Genomic DNA, 17,817 nt, shown 5'->3' with positions numbered 1-17,817 from the left:
AAGCCCTTCAGACAAATGCTCGGAAGAGAGTGGGAAAGAGTCAAATCTCGAAGAGTAGCATGCAGTGTTGCAACAAGTTCAATGTCCTCTCGCTAGTGGTCAAGATCAAGGAATGCATCTGCAAATGCTACATCCCACTACCGATGCCGCCAGCCTTGCACAGTTCTCAATGCACCACGCACTCATCACTCACCTACCAATAGTTTTTAACAGTCACAACTCATACCTCACATTCATAACTTCACTGCACCCACACATTCTGAGCGCTGTTCCAGGACAGCTACAACACTAGAATCTACCTGGTAATATGGAAAATTGCCCAGATGTATGCCCTGTCCACAAAACACACGACAAACCTAACCTGGCCAATTACTGCCCCTTCAATCTATTCTCAAGATGATGAAGAGTGTCGTCGACAGGGCTATCAAGCAGCACTTTCTCAGCAATAACCTGCTCACTGACATTCAGTTTGGGTACCACTTGGCTCCTGACCTCTTTACAGCTTTGGTTTCAACATGGACAAAAAAGCTGAACTCCAGAGGTGAGGTTAGACTGACTATCCGAGCAATATTTGACTAAATGTGGCATCAAGGAGGCCTTGCAAAAATGGCAAGTAGCAATTATGCTACACAAGTGCCAGGCAATGACCATCTCTTACAAAAGATAATCTTGTCTGTTGACATTCAATGGCATTACAATCGCTGAATATATCACGATCAACATCCTGAGATTTATCATTGACCAGAAAAATATAAATACTGTGGCTATAAGAACAGGTCAGAGGCTAGGAATCCGAGGCAAGTAACCCATTCCCCAAAACTTGTCCACCAACTACAAAGCATAAGTCAGGTTGTAGCTCTTCACTTGCCTGAATGCTAGAAGCTAGCAACCTAATTGACTAGCACCCTATTTGCCACCTGTAACGTTCACTCTCTCTCCCACTGATGTACAGTGGCAGCAGTGTGTATTTACAAAATGCACTGCAGCAAATCACCAGACTCCTTCCAAATCTGCTTACCACATAAACAAAAAGAGTAGCAGGTGCATGGGAACACCACCACCTGCAAACCACACCATCCTGACCTGGAATTATAGTGCCATTTCTTCACTGATACTGGGTTGAAATCCTGGAGCTCCAACCCTAACAGCATTGGGGGTGTTCCTACACCACATGGACCACAGCAATTCACCACCACGTTCTCTGGGGCACTGAAGAATGGGCAATAAATGCTGACCTAGCCATCAATGCTCACAACCCATGAACAAGTATGTTTAAGAAAAAAGTGCATAGCTGCAAGTCTCATGCCTACATCTCACAGTTTGCACAAGCTACCAGTTACTCAACCATGACATCATCGAAACACGGCACACCTTCCTCTCTCTTGCAAGATGAAGTGGTGCTTGCATGCTCTTGACCCCCATGGAGAAGAGGGTGCTAGGCATCATTGGAGAAACCATTGCTTCGGCTGTAGCCAGCAGTGGGGTTGAAACCTATGGAAGATAACATCCTCGTATATAATAGTCCTCCTCACAAGCATTACGGAGACATGGTTAGAACAGGGACAGGAATGGTTGTTGGAAGTTCCGGGGTATAGATGTTTCAGTAAGAGTAGGGAAGGTGTAAAAGAGGTGGTGGAGTAGCATTGTTAATCAAGGATGGTTTAAAGGCTGCAGAAAGGCAGTTCGAGGGGGATCTGCCTACTGAGGTAATATGGGCTGAAGTTAGAAATAGGAAAGGAGCAGTCACGTTGTTAGGAGCTTTCTATAGGCCCCCAAATAGTAATGGAGATGTGGAGGAAGAAATTGCAAAGCAGATTATGGATAGGTGTGGAGGTCACAGGGTAGTTGTCATGGGTGACAACTTTCCAAATATTGATTGGAAACTTTATGGGTCGAATAGTTCGGATGGGACAGTTTTTGTGCAGTGTGTGCAGGAGGGTTTCCTGACACAATATGTGGATAGGCCGACAAGAGGTGAGGCCACATTGGATTTGGTACTGGGAAATGAACCGGGCCAAGTGTTAGATTAGGTTGTGGGAGAGCACTTTGGAGATAGTGACCACAATTCGGTGTCTTTCATTATTGCAATGGAGAGGGATAGGGCCATACGGCAGGGCAAGGTTTATAATTGGGGGAGGGGTAATTATGATGCAATTAGGCAAGAATTAGGGAGCATAAGATGGGAACAGAAACTGTCAGGGAAAGGCGCAAATGAAAAGTGGAGCTTGTTCAAGGAACAAATACTGCGTGTCCTTGATAGGTATGTCCCTGTCAGGCAGGGAGGAAATGGCCGAGTGAGGGAACCATGGTTCACAAAAGAGTTTGAATGTCTTGTCAAGAGGAAGAAGGAAGCGTATGTAAGGATGAGAAAACAAGGTTCAGTTGGGTCGATTGAGGATTACATGTTAGCAAGGAATGAGCTGAAAAAAGGGCTTAGGAGAGCTAGGAGGGGGCATGAGAAGTCCTTGGCAGGTCGGATCAAGGAAAACCCCAAGGCTTTTTACTCTTTTGTGAAAAATAAAAGAATGACCAGGGTGAGGTTAGGGCCGGTCAAGGACAGTAGTGGGAACTTGTGCATGGAGTCAGTAGAGATAGGAGAGGGGATGAATGAATACTTTTCTTCAGTGCTCACCAAGGAGAGGGGCCATGTTTTTGAGGATGAGAGTGTGATACAGGCTGATAGGCTGGAGGAGGTAGATGTTCTGAGGGAAGATGTATTAGCAATTTTGAAAAACCTGAAGGTCGATAAGTCCCCTGGGCCAGATGAGATATATCCTAGGATTTTTGGGAGGCAAGGGATGAGATTGCAGAGCCTTTGGCTTTGATCTTTGGGTCCTCACTGTCCACGGGGATAGGGCCAGAGGACTGGAAAGTGGCAAATGTTGTTCCTCTGTTCAAGAAAGGAAATAGGAATGACCCTGGTAATTATAGGCCAGTTAGTCTTACTTCGGTGGTCGGTAAATTAATGGAAAAGGTCCTGAGGGATAGGATATATGACCATTTAGAAAGATGCAGCTTAATCCGGGATAGTCAGCACGGATTCGTGAAGGGTAAATCTTGTCTAACAAATTTGATTGAATTTTTTGAGGAGGTAACTAAGAGTGTAGATGAAGGTAGAGCAGTTGATGTCATATACCTGGATTTTAGTAAGGCATTTGATAAGGTCCCCCATGGTCGGCTCATGAAGAAAGTAAGGAGGTGTGGGATAGAGGGAAATTTGGCCGATTGGATAAGTAACTGGCTATCTCATAGAAGACAGAGGGTGGTGGTGGATGGAAAATTTTCAGACTGGAGACCAGTTACCAGCGGTGTACCACAAGGATCAGTGCTGGGTCCTCTGCTATTTGTGATTTTTATAAATGAGTTGGAGGAGGGGGCTGAAAGGTGGATCAGTAAATTTGCTGATGACACCAAGATTGGTGGAGTAGTGGATGAGGTGGAAGGCTGTTGTAGGCTGCAAAGAGACATTGATAGGATGCAGAGCTGGGCCGAAAAATGGCAGATGGAGTTTAACCCTGATAAGTGCGAGGTGATTCATTTTGGTAGGACAAATTTAAATGCGGATTACAGGGTCAAAGGTAGGGTTCTGAGGAATGTGGAGGAGCAGAGAGATCTTGAGGTTCATATCCACAGATCTCTGAAGGTTGCCACTCAAGTGGGTAGAGCCGTGAAGAAGGCCTATAGTGTGTTAGCGTTTATTAACAGGGGGTTTGAGTTTAAGAGCCGTGGGGTTATGCTGCAATTGTACGGGACCTTGGTGAGACCACATTTGGAATATTGTGTGCAGTTCTGGTCACCTCACTATAAGAAGGTTGTGGAAGCACTGGAAAGAGTGCAAAGGAGATTTACCAGGATGCTGCCTGGTTTGGAGAGTAGGTCTTATGAGGAAAGGTTGAGGGAGCTAGGGCTTTTCTCTTTAGAGCGGAGGAGGTTGAGAGGCGACTTAATAGAGGTTTATAAGATGATGAGGGGGATAGATAGAGTGGACGTTCAGAGACTATTTCCTCGGGTGGATGTAGCTGTTACTAAGGGGCATAACTATAAGGCTCATGGTGGGAGATATAGGAGGGATGTCCGAGGTAGGTTCTTTACTCAGAGAGTTGGGGTGTGGAATGGACTGCCTGCTGTGATAGTGGTGTCGGACACTTCAGGAACTTTCAAGCGGTTATTGGATAGGCACATGGAACACACCAGAATGATAGGGAGTGGGATAGCTTGATCTTGGTTTCAGACAAAACTCAACACAACATTGTGGGCCGAAGGGCCTGTTCTGTGCTGTACTGTTCTATATTCTATAACCCACAATCTCTGTGGTTTCGTACGCTACAGATGGTGTAGCATGCACCTCTTGCTTTCTCTCCTCCCCATCACAAACTTACCCTCCGTCATTTTTCTTTCTGATACCCAGGAACTGACACCTGGCCAACCAATAGTGGAAGAAGAGGACAGTGCTGAAGAAGAACCTACATTTACTCAATCTCACGCTCTCAGTCACCAGTTCAGATACTGACACTGTTCTAATTTAGAAATTGGGCAGCATCTGCACATGGTGAGACACCAGGCATGAGTGGCCTGAGGTCGGAGCAAGGGTGGTGCAGGTGCCAGCTTGCTAGAGGACAAGATTGTACATGACCTCTGCTTCGGAGGACTGAGATGGACTTGATAAAGGTTTACGGTAGAAGGATATGTACAAGGAAATACCTGGTGCTTTGGGAGGCTTGCCAGAAAGCTTGCATGCAAGATCGAGGAGCTGAGTACTAGCTCCAGCGGCACGGTGGCACAGTGGTTAGCACTGCTGTCTCACACGCCAGGGACCCAGGTTCGATTCCTGGCTTGGGTGACTGTCCTTGCAGAGTCTGCACTTCTTCCCCGTGTCTGCATGGGTTTCCTCTGGTTTATTCCCACAGTCCGAAAGATGTGCTGGTTAGGTGCGATTGGCTATGCTAAATTCTCCCTCAATGTACCTGAACAGGTGCCAGAGTGCGGCAACTAGAGGATTTTCACAGTAACTTCATTGCAGTGTTAATGTAAGCCTACTTGTGACACTAATAAATAAACTTTAAAGCTTTAAACTTTTAGCCTTCCACAGAGCATTGTGGAAAGCTTAGAGTTTATCCTTTTCAGCATTGAAGTGGTGGCAAACTGCAATAGCATACATGTGGACCCAAACTAATGCAGTGTACAATGGTTGACATCTCATCTGAAACCACATTGTGGTTGGTGCAGTGCAAGGCCATGCAAGCTCAGCCTGCTGTGATCTTGTGTTCAAAGGGAGTTGCAGGGTGTCATGGCTGTCCAGCAATCCAGCAGATTAGACTTTGATTGCCGAAGCCCTGTACCGTCTAAATCAGCTGTCCTTTCTCGGGAAGACAGTGTCCATCCTCCTATCTTTGCCACTTTGCCATTGCCCTCGCCATTACCTGCCAGCCAGCTGGCACAACCTGGTGTTGTCCACATTGAGATGGTATAGTTAGAAGCTGAGTCCAGGCCCAGAGCAGCTCAAGATTGTCCTCCGAATTCACCTGCAGTCTCTCCTATTGAACATCAACAGCCTTCCAGCAGCCATGCACCACTTACTGGCATTGTGTACCAACACTGAGACAGGCCATGGCATGTGGAAGACAGGCACTAAGGGAGTGACCAAGGATGTTGAGTTGATGTTTATATAAAGTATGAAGTAATTTCATAAATTTGGCTTGGAATGTTTATGTTGTGTTGGCTTCTTATTTTGCATTGTGACCAAGAGGGCGCAGTGATGGTCAGTGATGGAGATAAAACAGTTAATAAATGATGGATTGGAATTGCATATGGAAGATCTGTTGGGCCTGTAAAGCCTGCATCCTCCCTATAAGATCCACTCCTGCTCCTCAGTTGCTCACTTTATAGCTGGACTGGACCCTCAATATAAGGCTGCCCTTTATGCAGTGGACAGCCTTGTATCTTGGTGGGGGTGGAGAGGTGAGGGGCAGCGGCACGGTGGCAAGCATTGCTGCTTCACTGAACTAGGGACCCAGGTTCGATTCCTGGCTTGGGTCACTGTCTGTGCAGAGTTTGCACATTCTCCCCGTGTTTGTGTGGGTTTTCTCTGGGTGCTTCAGTTTCCTCCCACAGTCCAAAGATGTGCAGGTTTGGTGGATTGGCTATGCTAAATTGTCCCTTAATATCAGGTGGATTAGAAGGGTAAAAATGTAGGATTGCAGGGATAGGACCTGAGTAGAATTGTTGTCGCTGCAGGCTTGATGGGCTGAATGGCCTCCTTCTGCGCTAGGAATTCTATGACACGTGCTCTTTTGACTAATGCAGAGCTCTTCCAGAGCGATCTAGGAATCGGAAGCATTGTTTCAGCACATGTGCCCTGTCACATTTCAAGTTTTCGTGGAACTTTTATTGTGGGGGCGCCAACCTCATGTTTGAGCTTTGGCATCAGTAAGCCACACTTTAGTTTGTCATGGCGTTTCAAATGTAAATAGCACAGCAGAATGATATCATTGCTACTGGCAGGATACAGGGGTATTGACCTGTGTCCCTGTTGTGCCTGCAAAGGAATGTGTGTGCAATCAATTGTACCCTACATCATGAAGCTTGCAAATCTAGTGAAGTTGCGTGCTCATGAATGTCAGCGATCTCTCTTGCCCAACAGTGGACAGCGATCTGAAATGCTGTAAATGTCTGCAGTTTTAACCTGGGAGGAAGTTATACATAAACTCATGGCCCATGGCAATGGGGTCCTCAGCCTTTTGTAAAGTTACAGTTGTGGCTGTATTAATCAACAAACTTTAGTGATAATGGTCTAAGTGAATCACAAACATCTTGTACATTGTTCCTCAGAATTACTCTCTGAACACCCTGGGTGGACATGACTTCATTCTTTCCCTTCCTCTCATTTCTAAGTCTGTCCTGCGCTTTGTGTTCTCTGTTCCTTTTCCAAATTTAGTTGTGTTCCAAGACGATTGTCCACTCCTGTACTGCACCATTTATCTAAGAGCAATTGGTTTGTGCAGAAGTCTTGAAGTCAGGATCAAGCTCTCCTTGCACATGTCATTACCACTTCCTGTAGACTTTAGCAAAGAATTTTTTTAAATCCGCAAACACTTAATCATAGAAACTACCAGTGGAAGCCAGTAACTAACCTTTAAGTCATTGATGATCCCTTTAACTAGCACTATAGGTGAGGGCTGTGGCGGGAAAAGGCCTTGCCTGCTGTAGATGGTAGGTTCCGCTGTGTGTCATTGAGAGGTTTTAGCTGCAACTTAGAGCTCCAAAATGGCATCCATTACAAGTTGCACCAGAGGTATGTACACACACATGCCACAGACACCTTGTTGGGTCTTTAAAGGCACTTGTAAAATAAAAGGCAATTGATGGTTTCAATTGCTGGCAAGATTTAATTGCCTGCATGTTAATAACAAAGTAATTGTCAATTGAGATTGGAATGCATTCCTGTTGAAGCTAATTTATTATATATTGTTCTTTGAATGTGGTTGGAACTGGCACGCAAGCTTTGCTCATCCCTAGTAAACATAGGGTCTTGATTAAACCTGCAGAGTATGAGACTGGAATCGGAAGTAGATTGGAAGAGCAAGAACCGGCAGGTTTCATTTCCTGAAGGGCAGTAAGTGAACTGGTTGAATATTTCTGACCAGTTGCTAGCTTTTATGGTTATTTCTGCTGTTAACTCACAAATTAAAGTTGTTACATACATCACCATGTTCTCTTCGTGATGAAAATTATTTTCTAAGGTATGGTGTAGTCACAAGGCAATAATACAGATGCAATTGCCTATTCAAACACTGGTCAATAGCTGCAGTAATCAATTTGCAGCCTCGAGTGATATGCCCACTGAAGTATATAATGTTCAGAAAAACCTTCCCATGCAGCTTGTTAATTCAAAGGAGACCATTCATATGGAAAGTATAACCTGCCATCTGGGTGTCAGTCACAATTTATTTTAGCATTTATTCTCCATTTAAATTTTTTTTCCCATTCTAAGGCTGGTTTTCTGTGATGGAAGCAGTATTTCTGTTCTTGTTTTGTGCTTTGAGGTAGTAGTAGAGGCGGATACAATTTTGTCTTTTAAAAAGCATTTAGACAGTTACATGGGTATAGAGGGATATGGGCCAAATGCAGGCAATTGGGACTAGCTTGGTTAAAAACTGGGCGGCATAGGCAAGTTGGGCTGAAGGGCCTGTTTCCATATGATTCTAATAGAATGAAAAAATATGTTGACTGTCAAAGCGCCAGCTTTTTCTGAGAATCCTGCTTTGATCTTAGGAAGAGGATGAAAAAATATTGTATTGGCTGTCAGAATGCCATCTTATCCTAAGAATAATGCAAACGTGCCAATCACCTTGATCGTTAATCTTCAAATTTATTCTTTTTAAAAATTCATTCGTGGGACGTGGGTGTCGATGGCTGGCCAGCATTTATTGCCCATCCCTAGTTGTCCTTGAGAGCTTAGTAGAGAGTCAACCACATTGCTGTGGCTCTGTAGTCACGTGTAGGCCAGACAGGTGAGGACGGCAGATTTTCTTCTCTAAAGGACATTAGTGAACTAGGTGGGTTTTTCCGACAATCGACAATGGTTTCATGGTCATCAGTAGATTCTTAATTCAAGATATTTTCTATTGAATTCAAATTCCACCATTGCCATGGCAGGATTTGAACCCGGGACCCCAGAACATTCTGACAATCACTTTATGTAAATAGAGGATGGGATTTTCTCGCCGCACTCTCCCTTAAGACCAGAAAATCCTGCTCGAGATCGACAGACCTCTGCATTGTCATGTCCTACCTGCTATTCCTCCCGTGGAGGGCGGGATGGGAAAATGTTGCCCTGAATCTTTGGTGTAATGTTCACCCTTGAGGTCAAATGCCAACACTCAGATTCTCCTGACCTTTAGTGGCGGTGGAGTCAAGGGCACCTGTCTGTGATGTTCAGTCCCACGATTCATGTATCATACTTCGCTGTGCTTTCGTTCATAGTAGCCATAGTTGACAGGCCCCAGCTCAGTGTGTGCCAGCTGCTACTTCCACTACTTTTTGCTTAGCTTTTGCAGCCCTTTAAAAGTGTGAAAGAATGTAGAAAGCAAGGAAGCTCCCCTTTGGCTGAGCCTAATAATAATCCTGCTCGTAGTAGCAATATGCTGTAATTAATGGCCCAGGAGGACAGCATAGCCTGACAAACTGCGTTTTTTAAATTAACAGTACATATATTAAAAATGGAAAATTAGGCCCCTGGAGTTCTAAATAAATGGAATCCCAAGACTCCCAGATGTAAATAAGAAGCACTTTGTCATCAGTGAAAAGTACATTGTTTTTAACAAGAGCGTTCTGTTATCAAACGGATCATCTTAACAAAGGGAAAAGAAAGACTTGGAGCGCGCGATCTTACCTGCCGTTCACCCCACGCTCCCGTTGCAGCGAGGTCGGAGAATTTGGCGGCCGGCTAAATCTCTGTTCAGTGCAGCGGAATGGGTAAATCCCGCCGGCGTGACCGGTGCTGACATTCCGGCCTTGTACTTCCGAAACACCTTTCATGACCTTGATCGTGCACCTCAAAGTATTTCGCAACAAATTCTTTTGAAGCGTAGCCTCTATTGTAATGTAGGAAATGTAATTCACACATCACAAACACCCACAATCGCAAACCTATAATAACCAGATAACCTATTTCAGCTGAGGGACAATTATTTGCCGGGATGGCAAATCTGCTCTTCCTCAAAATTGTGCCATAAGATCTTTTTGGGTTAACCTGGTAGGATTTCAGTTTGATTCGTAGAATGTCCAACAGGGCAGCATTCCATCTGTGCTGGGCTGGAGTGTCAGCCCAGAGCTTAAACTCAAATTTCTTGAGTTGGACTTGAACCCATTACCTCCTGTTTCCAAGAGTACAGTCCTACCACTGAACCACAGTTGACCCCTTGCCCAGTTTATTTAACAAAAAGGCTAGATTCAGCTACCAGACTCCTCCAAACCATCACAGGGTGTGCAATTAGTTATTTTGCAACCGCTGTGACTATTGTTATTTTCACAAAGATAGTTGCCATTCTCCAGCCCCGCCATCTCTCAAACAATCTGGAAACATGAAAGATAGAAAATAGGAGCAGGATGAGACCATTTGTCCTTTCGAGCCTGCTCCGCCATTCATTTTGATCATGGCTGATCTTCCAACCAAATAGCCTGATCTTACCTATACCCGATATCCTTTGACCCCCTTCACCTCAAGTGCTGTATCTTAACTGCCTCTTGAAAACATTCAATGTTTTGGCCTCAACTATTTTTTGTGGTAGTGAATTCCATAGGCTGTTCACCAACTGGGTGAAGAAATTTCTCCTCATCTCTGTTCTAAATGGTCTACCTTGTATCTTCAGGTTGTAACACCCTGGTTCTGGACACCTGCAACATTGGGAACATCCTTCTTGCAAGGAGTTCAACAACTGCTGAATCAATTTCTTCATGGTATTAATTGAGGGAAGAATGCTGGTCAGAGCACAAAGATTCTTAATTCTGCTTTTGAAACCTTCATTGAGATGCATTTTGGCTCTCCTTATTTAAAAAATGATCTAACCGCGTGATAAGCAGTAAAGACCAGGTTCGTTTGACTGATTACAGGAATGACGGGGTTACCTTATGAGAAAAAGTTGGGCGGTTTAGGTTTGAAGCCATTGGAGGTTTGAAGATTGAGAGGTGATCATATTGCAACATTCCGGATTCAGATAGGGGTGGCATGGTGGCACAGTGGAACCTGGGTTCGATTCCCGGCTTGGGTCACTGCCTGTGCGGACGGAGTCTGCATGTTCTCCCCGTGTCTGCCTGGGTTTCCTCCGAGTGTCATAGAAATCATAGAAACCTTACAGTGCAGAAGGAGGCCATTCGGCCCATCGAGTCTGCACCGACCACAATCCCACCCAGGCCCTACCCCCACATATTTTACCCGCTAATCCCTCTAACCTCCACATCCCAGGACTCGAAGGGGCAATTTTTTTAACCTGGCCAATCAACCTAACCCGCACATCTTTAGACTGTGGGAGGAAACCGGAGCACCCGGAGGAAACCCACGCAGACACGAGGAGAATGTGCAAACTCCACACAGACAGTGACCCGAGCCGGGAATCGAACCCGGGACCCTGGAGCTATGAAGCAGCAGTGCTAACCACTCTGCTACCGTGCCGCCCTTGCTCCGGTTTCCTTCCACAGTCGGAAAGTTGTGCTGGTTAGATGCATTGGCCATGCTAAAGTCTCCCACAGTGTACCCGAACAGGTGCTGTAGTGTGGCAATTAGGGGATTTTCACAGTAACTTCATTGCAGTGTTAATGTGACACTAATAAATAAAATTTAAACTGAAGTGGCCTCTTGTGTGAGACTTGTTGTGGGAAAAATCCACTAGTAGTCAGACTTTGAGATTCAGAAAATACGATTTATTTAACGGAGCTCCGGGAGACAAGGCACAAGTTAGCAGCAGACCTTCTCTCGGTAAAATGTCGGGAGCGGTCCATCTTTATACTCTTTTACACAATTGATTGACCGGTGATTTGAACATTATCACATCGTTTAGGCAGGTACAAACAGATATAGACATTTAACATAGTATTGTTCTTATGAATGGGTACATTTCCTTATGTCTGTATCTATCAATGGTTGCTTTCGGTTCATACAGGAGTTAATTGGTTTCCTCGCATTCATATTTCCCGTTCTTCCTATGGCTAATCTGTTCCCTTTGTTTCTGGTTTTCCTTATCTTAAAAGATATCTCGACTCTTGGCTTGGCTTCCTGAGGTGTTTGTTTATTATGAGTCACTGTCTGTGATTTAGAAATGGCTTGTCTGTTAAGTTTTGATTTAAAGTGATTTCTGATAAGTGGGAGCCGGTGTCTGCTTTTTGGCTCCTTTCCCAGATAACAATTTAAGTGCCAGGCAGCCATTTTAAAGTGTGTTCTCCTTGCATTTTCCCCTTACAGACTAGAACTAGCAGAAACAGTTAATGAAGATGAGGAGAATTTTTTCTATAAGAAGATTGTCAGTCTGTGGAATTTTCTTCCCCAAAGAGATGTGGATCATTGAATAACTTTAAGGCCGAGTTAACAAGATCCTTGATCGACAAGGGAAGCAAAGGGCATATGGGGCTAGACAGGAATGTAGAGGCCATAATCAAGTCAGTCATGATCTTACCAAATGGTGGAGAGGCTTGAGGGGCTGAATGGCCTGCACCTGCTCCTAATTCACCAAATCTTCAAACAAATGTTAACATACATTTAACAATTAAAATTTCACTGCTTCAAAATCATTAAGTACATAGATTGAGATGGTTTCTAAATCCCAGAACAGGGCCTCTGAATGATTAAGTACAGCTTAGTTTGTACATTAAAAAAAATTCATACAAACTGATTCATTATTGGCTACAAACCTTTACACTGAATGGAGCTAAGTGTGTTCTGCAGCATGTGATTCCTTTGACATTGTTTGTATCAAGCAAAGTTAAATGTGGTCTTGTTACATTACAGACAATTTCAGATAGGATTTGTGGCTTTTCTTGGGGCGTTAATGTTTTGCAAATAATTTCAGCTCCGAGGGACAGCAGCAGAGGGTTTGAAATGCCAAACTAATGAAGTCAAAAATAGATGGGAGCAGTGCATAATTTTACCTAAAGGGAACAACATAATTCAGAACCCCTTTTAGAAGGAACCTCAGTGTACATTTTTTTCCCTAGCTGTTACAAATTGAAACAAAGAGCAGGGGCATATGGATTATTCACACTGAACTTGACCTAGCCAAATAATTGCTTAGAACCCCTCCATATCTGAATATCATTTGTTTCAGAAGTCAAAGTGAAATTATGTAGGACTGGTGTATGGACCTAGCGTACTGCCATCTTCTTAAGTTGTAGGTTGAGTGGAACTTCTGTTTTTTGCATTATGTACCAAGTGTTATTCAATATTAGAACCATGTATACCATTGGTGTTGGCTGAATTGATAATTAATTCACAAAAATTATTTTGTACCTTTTCGGCTTTCCAAGAACTGTAACAAATTGTCTCAGACGAGACAAGATTAAATATATAGATAATATATATTAAAAGCAAATTACTGTGGATGCTGGAATCTGAAACCAAAAGAGAAAATGCCGGAAAATCTCAGCAGGTCTGGACGCATCTGTAAGGAGAGAAAAAAGCTGAAGTTTCGAGTCCCGATGACCCTATGTCAGACGTGCAGAGATTTCCCGGCATTTTCTCTTTGGTTATATAATATATATCCCCGTCAACCTGGCTACTCTAACATTTTTGCTTTTAAAAACTGGCAAGGCTTTATCCTGGCTGGCTATAATTAGATTTCTAACCAGACAAGTAACAAGACAAATGATTCGAGACTCGCATCACTTTTTAAACAAAAAGCAGGAATGCTCCTTCCTGGAACTTCACAAAGCCTCTTTACATTTCCCAAGAAGAATTCCGGTCACCAGAGATGCAGTGTCTCAAAGGTCAAAAGGAACCTTGACTCCTATTAAATACCTCGAGATTCCAGACTTGGGGAAAATACATCCCTTGTCCAACACTGTGGAGAAGTGGCGAGAGGTATATCACATGTTGGAGGTATGTCTCCAAGTTGCTAGAACTTGTAATATTGCCAATTGAGTCTGAATCCAGTCAGTCACTGTCTGACTTCTGAAGAGAAACGGAACTGCAGGCAAACTGCTTGTGGCTGCCTACCATCTTACTGCCAAGCAGGTAGCAGCAAAAAGAGCTCTGTCCAGGTAAATTGTCTGACTGTCATCTACATTGTGAATTACTGAAACATTAGGCAACATTACAGCTGTGACGTCTCTGGGAGATATGTTGTCAAATCATCCTGATAAATTATTACTTGTAGGTATTAGAAGTAGCATCATTCTGAAGATTATACCTGATATATAATCAGTGATAAGGTAAAAATTATTTTTTTCTGCAGTGTCCTTTTCATAGATCCGTACAGTGCAGAAGAAGGCCATTCAGCCCATCGAGTCTGCACCGACCACAATCCCACCCAGGCCCTATCCCCATAGCCCCTGCACTTACCCTAGCTAGCCCCCCTGACACTGAGGGGCAATTGAGCATGGCCAGTCCTCCTAACCCGCACATCTTTGGACTGTGGGAAGAAACCAGAGCACCCGGAGGAAACTCCACACACACACTGGGAGAATGTGCAAACTCCACACAGACATTGACCCAAGCCGGGAATCGAATCCAGGTCCTAGGCACTGTGTGCCACCCTGCCGCCATAAATCTCTATGGGGAACATGATAGATTATTCCACTGGCTTCAAAATAGGCAATCTTCAATCTTCTGTTCCTCCATCAAATTCAAGCTTGAGATTAAGCCTGATCCACATTCCAATGATCAAGTTATTTTTTTTTACTCTGTATACAGTGCAGACCTATCTAACTGTCACTTACTTTGGCTATCTTCTCTAAGTGAACTACAAACCACACACACCAGTTCCAAGCTGTAACTAAGAACTCTCTCAGCAAACTCAAACCTAAATTGAAACCAGGGAACTACCCAAGCTCCACCCATCTCCATAGTCTGGGCTGTTCATAGACTGACCTTTCGGTTGATTATCCCTCATTTACAAATGTTTATTTGATCTGATAAAGGTTTACAACCTTGCAGGGTTTACTAAATGTTTTACAAATAATGTAGCTCTATCTTCTAAAACAAAAGCAGCTCTCTGGAGTGTTATTTCATTTATTATGGTCACATGTATTAGTCTACAGTGAAAAGTATTGTTTCTTGCGCGCTATGCAGGCCAAGCATACCGTTCATAGACAAGGAAATGAGAAAGTGCAGAATGTGGTGTTACAGTCATAGCTACGGTGTAGAGAAAGATCAACTTAATACGAGGTAGGTCCATTCAAAAGTCTGTTGGCAGCAGGGAAGAAGCTGCTCTTGAGTCGGTTGGTATGTGACCTCAGACTCTTGTATCTTTTTCCCGACGGAAGAAGGTGGAAGAGAGAATGTCCGGGGTGCGTGGGGTCCTTAACTATGCTGGCTGCTTTTCTGAGGCAGCGGGAAGTGTAGACAGTGTCAATGGGTGGAAGGCTGCTTTCTAAGAATAGCAGACATCAATGAATTTGTCAGTGTTGCTTTATGTAAAGTTATTGAATAGCTGTATTAGTGAATCATTCACGAATAATACTAAAAATCCCACAGTGCGGAAAGGGTTAAGCGCTTAGTCTTTACGACTTTTGCAAAACAGCAGAAGGCCTTAGCTCCTGTCGCGAATTCAATTAGGGCAAAGTTTTCAGTGTTCTGTCACAGAATGTTCTTATGTGAGATATTTTATGAAGTATAATAACATCTCCTCTAGCCTGCAGTGAAAATATCACATAGAATGTTCACTCTGGAGATTAAGAAATATGTGAAATTAACCAAACAGTTTAGTGATATAGAAAGCTGCTCGTGAGAGTGACGATCTTTCAGCCCAGAGGCGGAGGTTTGTATCCGAGCAAGGACTGCCTAACATTTTAAAATTCCAGTGCTAATTGTGTAGCAATTCATCAACCAGGCTGGTAGTTTGATATCTCACATTAGTGGGGTGGAGGAGGGATGTGATATGAAATGAAAGTGGCAGTGGCCACTTTGCCTTGCTGGTCCAATTGCAAATCTTTATTACTTTGTGCATGTTGAATGATATACAGTATGTATATAGAATCCCTACATTACAGAAGGAGTCCATTCGGTCCATTAAGCCACCACCGACAACAATCCCACCCAGGCCCTATCCCCATATCCCCACGTATTTACCTTGCTAACCCCATGACACCAAGGGGCAATTTACCATAGCCAATCCACCTAACCCCGCACATCTTTGGACTGTGGGAGGAAACCGAAACACCTGGAGGAAACCGGAGCACCTTTAGGAAACCCTCGCAGACAGAGAGAACATGCAAACTCCACACAGAAAATCACCCAAGGCCAGAACTGAACCCGGGTCCCTGATGCTGTGAGGCTGCAGTGCTAAGTACTGTTCCATTGTGCCGCCACATATATCATGAGTGGGATTTTCCACATCCAGCCCCACCCACGTATGGTGTGTTTGCAGCAGCAGGGGTGGCCCACCACTGGCTGGCACTGGGATTTTCCAGTCCCGTCGCTGTCAACGGGATTTCCCGTTGGTTGCACTCTCCGTCACTGGGGAACCTGCTGTAGGGGGGCATCGTTGATGGGACCTGAAGATCCTACTGGTGGGAACAGATGGAAAATACCGGCCATGTGGTGTTTGTATTTTCACAAATAAAATGCATGTTTTTTAAAAAAAGGACATTATTTTCTTCAAAAATGTACAGAGGTAGAAAGCTGTTAACTGCATTTGATTCCATGGTTTGTCTCCAGTATCAGTTATGTTGCAAATGCCAGTTATTACCTATCATAGTAAATGAGGCAATGTTGGCACGCACAGCAAGCTGTGTTAGAGAAGCCAGATCTCATTGCCCTCGCAGCTCAGACAGATTTAGCAGCCGACTCACTGTGACCTATCTATATTAATGATGTAGCTTTCTGGCTGACAATTTCTCTATCACATTTTATAGTACCTGCACATGAAGACCTTTGGTCATACATTCGTTTGCATGTCAGCCCTTCACGCACAGATATTCGGTGATCCCTGAACAGACCCACATGTAATGTTTAATGAATGTTCTCTCAAAAACGCATGAATTTTAAATGCACCCTAATACCAGACAACCAACTGGACTTTCCACTAGCTTTTCCACTTGATCTTTGACTTCTAATTTTATCACTCTGATCAGCCTGTTGTCATTACTATTTTTAACTCATTCACAGAAGAAGCAAATTGAAATTTCAATAAGGTCTCTGTGAAAAAGCTGGATGGAACAGGAACATAGCAGGGAACTACCTTGGCAAGATTCTCTAATGCATTCCTGTCACCGTGAAAAGTTTCCCAGGAGCAGGCTGGCAGGTGGATCAGTTCCCCATTGATCCTATTAAGGCACCAATTTGGAATGATCTTCCCTGCGGACTGACACTTTGGCTGGGGAAGAGCTCTCAGTTGCTTGCGGACACTGCCAGCTTCCTGGAGAATTCCTCCCTGGAACAGTCTAGAAATTCCACAGTGCTAACAGGAAGACTTGGCCAGGAAGGGTTGTCCTCACGGCCCCAATAAGCCACCTGGCGAGATTTATCCTCCATTCAGTTGGATCCGCCTGCCTGGCCTCTCTGAATTTTTATTCTTAAGTTGCCTATTTGCGAACACCGCCATGTTGAGGTGATTCCACATTCACCTCTCTACCTCAGTAGCATCCACCTCTACAAATGGGATTGTCGAAGAGCTGCTGGTCTTCTGGTTGGGCTGTCAGTATCTGGAGCATGCCCATCATTCTTAATTGGGCAGGAGACAGTTAGGCATCTGGCTCTGGGAAGATTGCTTAGTTGGCCCCGTTGCCAGCAAGTGCGGGCTAAGGCCCACCTTTTGGGCCAGCGCAGGCTCCTGAAACTAATGGCGAAATGTATCCCCTTGTCTTCAGTCCCCGCCACAAATGCCGTCCCCTAAGTATCGACTCCGCCCCTCTTCTTGGCAACTATCTCGGGTTGGACCAAATTCTTCGTAATCCTGGTGTTATGTTTGACCCGAGATAAGCTTCCAACCACGTACTCTCTCCATTACAAAGACTGCCTATTTCCATCTCTGTTAATATTACTCGTCTCTAACTTGCGACAGCTCATCTGCTGAAACCCTCATCCAAACCATTCTATTCTCGAGATTTGACTAATCCACTGCTGGCCAGCCTCCCACATTCCACCCTCTATAAACTTGGGCTTGTCCAAAA

The 17,817-nt window shown here is 44.3% G+C and overlaps 1 protein-coding gene across 3 annotated transcripts in view; it reads left to right on the top strand.

The window, feature by feature from the left end:
• The window catches only part of LOC144479268 (copine-8), a 652,766-nt gene that overhangs the window by 169,713 nt on the left and 465,236 nt on the right, over positions 1–17,817 (top strand). Inside the window, exon 8 of one of the 3 annotated variants that reach the window (XM_078197940.1) lies at positions 529–546. The exons of the other annotated variants lie outside the window; for them this stretch is intronic. Coding sequence (XP_078054066.1) covers positions 529–546 — 18 coding nt within the window. The remainder of the gene's footprint in view (positions 1–528; positions 547–17,817) is intronic. 3 annotated transcript variants of the gene reach the window in all.

Source organism: Mustelus asterias, chromosome 25 (assembly GCF_964213995.1).
Source record: "Mustelus asterias chromosome 25, sMusAst1.hap1.1, whole genome shotgun sequence".
In the NCBI taxonomy this organism is placed as follows: Eukaryota; Metazoa; Chordata; class Chondrichthyes; order Carcharhiniformes; family Triakidae; genus Mustelus; species Mustelus asterias.
This window is presented reverse-complemented; position numbering and strand designations above follow the sequence as displayed.